General features: G+C 39.7%; 1 protein-coding gene across 1 annotated transcript in view; it reads right to left on the bottom strand.

Moving 5' to 3' along the window:
• The window catches only part of SHC4 (SHC (Src homology 2 domain containing) family, member 4), a 146,720-nt gene that overhangs the window by 30,504 nt on the left and 114,156 nt on the right, over positions 1–2,060 (bottom strand). Inside the window, exon 9 of the mRNA XM_008568656.1 lies at positions 908–1,079. Within this exon, the coding sequence (XP_008566878.1) occupies positions 908–1,079 (172 nt within the window). The remainder of the gene's footprint in view (positions 1–907; positions 1,080–2,060) is intronic.

Here is a 2,060-nt window from a genome sequence, read left to right as displayed (position 1 = left end):
AAAAAAAAAAAAAAATTTAAATTGTAGAATCTAGATGGCAAGTACATGAGCATTCACTGTATAATTTTTTCAACTTTTCTGTAGGTTTGAAAACACTCAGTAAAACATGAGAAAATTAGAAAAAAGAAAGAAAGGCAGCACCTAGAAATACAGGAAGAGAATGACAAGATGGAAATGTTTTGGAAGCTAACAGAAGAGATCTTAAAAAAGAAGAGGCGGCCAACAGGTGTTAAATGCTGTAGACAGATGCAGAATATCAACAAAGGAAATAGATTTAGCAATTAAAGCACACATTACCATTGTAAAAGTAATTTCTATCAAGCAGAGTTCAGATCTTAGAAATATAGCACAGATGCAAAAGCAAAGGGTAGAGACGATACTCTAGAAGTTTGTGGAGAAAAGGAAGATGAGAAACAGGCAGGACATTGTTAGTTGGGTTGGGGGAATCCAAGTTTATTTGCAGGTAGAAGGGAAAGAATGAACAGACAGAGAATAAAAATTGAGACAGACAGAGATTAATGGACAGAGCAAGGGCACAGAGTTGGCAGGAAGGGACTGGATCAGGAGCACAGGAAAAGATTAGCTCTGGAGACAGTTGCTAAGGAAGAGAAGCATGGAGAATACAGGAAGACTTGGAGATGGGGAAGGGTGAAGTTGAGGATAACATGTTGGATTGCCCTAGTCTTCCCAGTGAAATGAGATATGAGGTCATGTGCTGAGGCTGCGGGTAGGGGACTGGAGTAAAAATGACCTAGTACAGGCTCCAAAAGTGATTCACTCTCTGGCCCCATATTTGAGGAAGATGGGACTTTCTCTAAACTAGCATTTAGAAGCCCTCAAAATAAGTGCTCTAGTGATAAGGGCAGAATTGCATTGCTATTTCCAGTAATAATAAAACATTGCTTACCAAATAGCACAACTTCTCACACCGTATGGGGCAGTAAGCCATTTGATCTGTGGCTTGAACCTTGATCCGCACATCTGAAACACCCCCTGCAGGTGGCTGCTTCCCTGGGATTTCATTGTAATACTCATGATCTTCTCTTTCCTCAGCATGCCCATCAATGTGCGCCTCCTCACTGTAAGGGAAAAAAGAATCCCCAAAAGGCTGGATGAGAATTCAAATGCTGTAGGGGATGAAGAGGGATCAGAACCAAGTAAATCATCCCAACAAACTTCGCATTTGTGTCCCATAGAGTAGGGTAAGCCAACAAAAAGTGCCAAGGGTGATGCTTTTGTGTCTCCCCTAGTGAAAAAAAAAAATGATAATAATAACGTGAACTCCCTAAATGTAAGGCATTTTTGTCATAGGATCACAAAAATATAAAGTTTTCCGGAGTAGCTCCAGCACGCTTTGGTCATTCCATTTTGGAAATGCTTTGCACAAAGAGATTTTAGATATTGTTCTTTGGGTAGAAGGCCTGGACCAGTTTATTAAAACAAGATGAAAAAAGTAAGAGAGCTATGGCCAGCTATCTTGTCTGCACAAATCTGAAGGAGTAGATGGGACTAATAAAGAAATATTAGAACCATATGTGGCAAGTGGATAGATTTATGTAAACATGGAATTGTTCTTAAAGTTGAAACGGCAAAAAAAAAAAAAAAACAGACTTTTCTTCCAAACTGGAATTAGTAAAAGTTCCTTATAAAAAAGAATAAATCAAGTCTTTTTGTATTGAACTGATTCCATTGACAATCCAAATAGTCTTGTCAGACAAATCATATCAACAAAATGATAGCACTAAGATATAACTGCTGCTGCCCTGGGAAAAATTCAGCACCAAGGCCTTCTGGTACCCCCTCTCCTTTGCTACTGTAGGTCACCTCATAAAGGGAGATCTCCAAACCCAGTGTTTGTTGATACACAAAATGACAAATTAGGGGGAAATAATGCATTTCAAAGTGCCCAAGAGTTTCATTTCTCAATTCAGACGACTCATTGCTTTCCACACGTGATGAAGTCTGACAGGCCTGAAAGGGTTCAGCTTTCATTGCAGATTCTCTGTGCCTTAGACAGAACAACCAGATCCTTGGGTCATGTCCTGTTCTACCCCCTGCCA

The sequence above is a fragment of the Galeopterus variegatus genome, unplaced genomic scaffold (genome assembly GCF_000696425.1).
Source record: "Galeopterus variegatus unplaced genomic scaffold, G_variegatus-3.0.2 Scaffold429, whole genome shotgun sequence".
In the NCBI taxonomy this organism is placed as follows: domain Eukaryota; kingdom Metazoa; phylum Chordata; class Mammalia; order Dermoptera; family Cynocephalidae; genus Galeopterus; species Galeopterus variegatus.
Note: the sequence above shows the minus strand (reverse complement) of the source record. Positions and strands in the feature narration are given on the sequence as shown.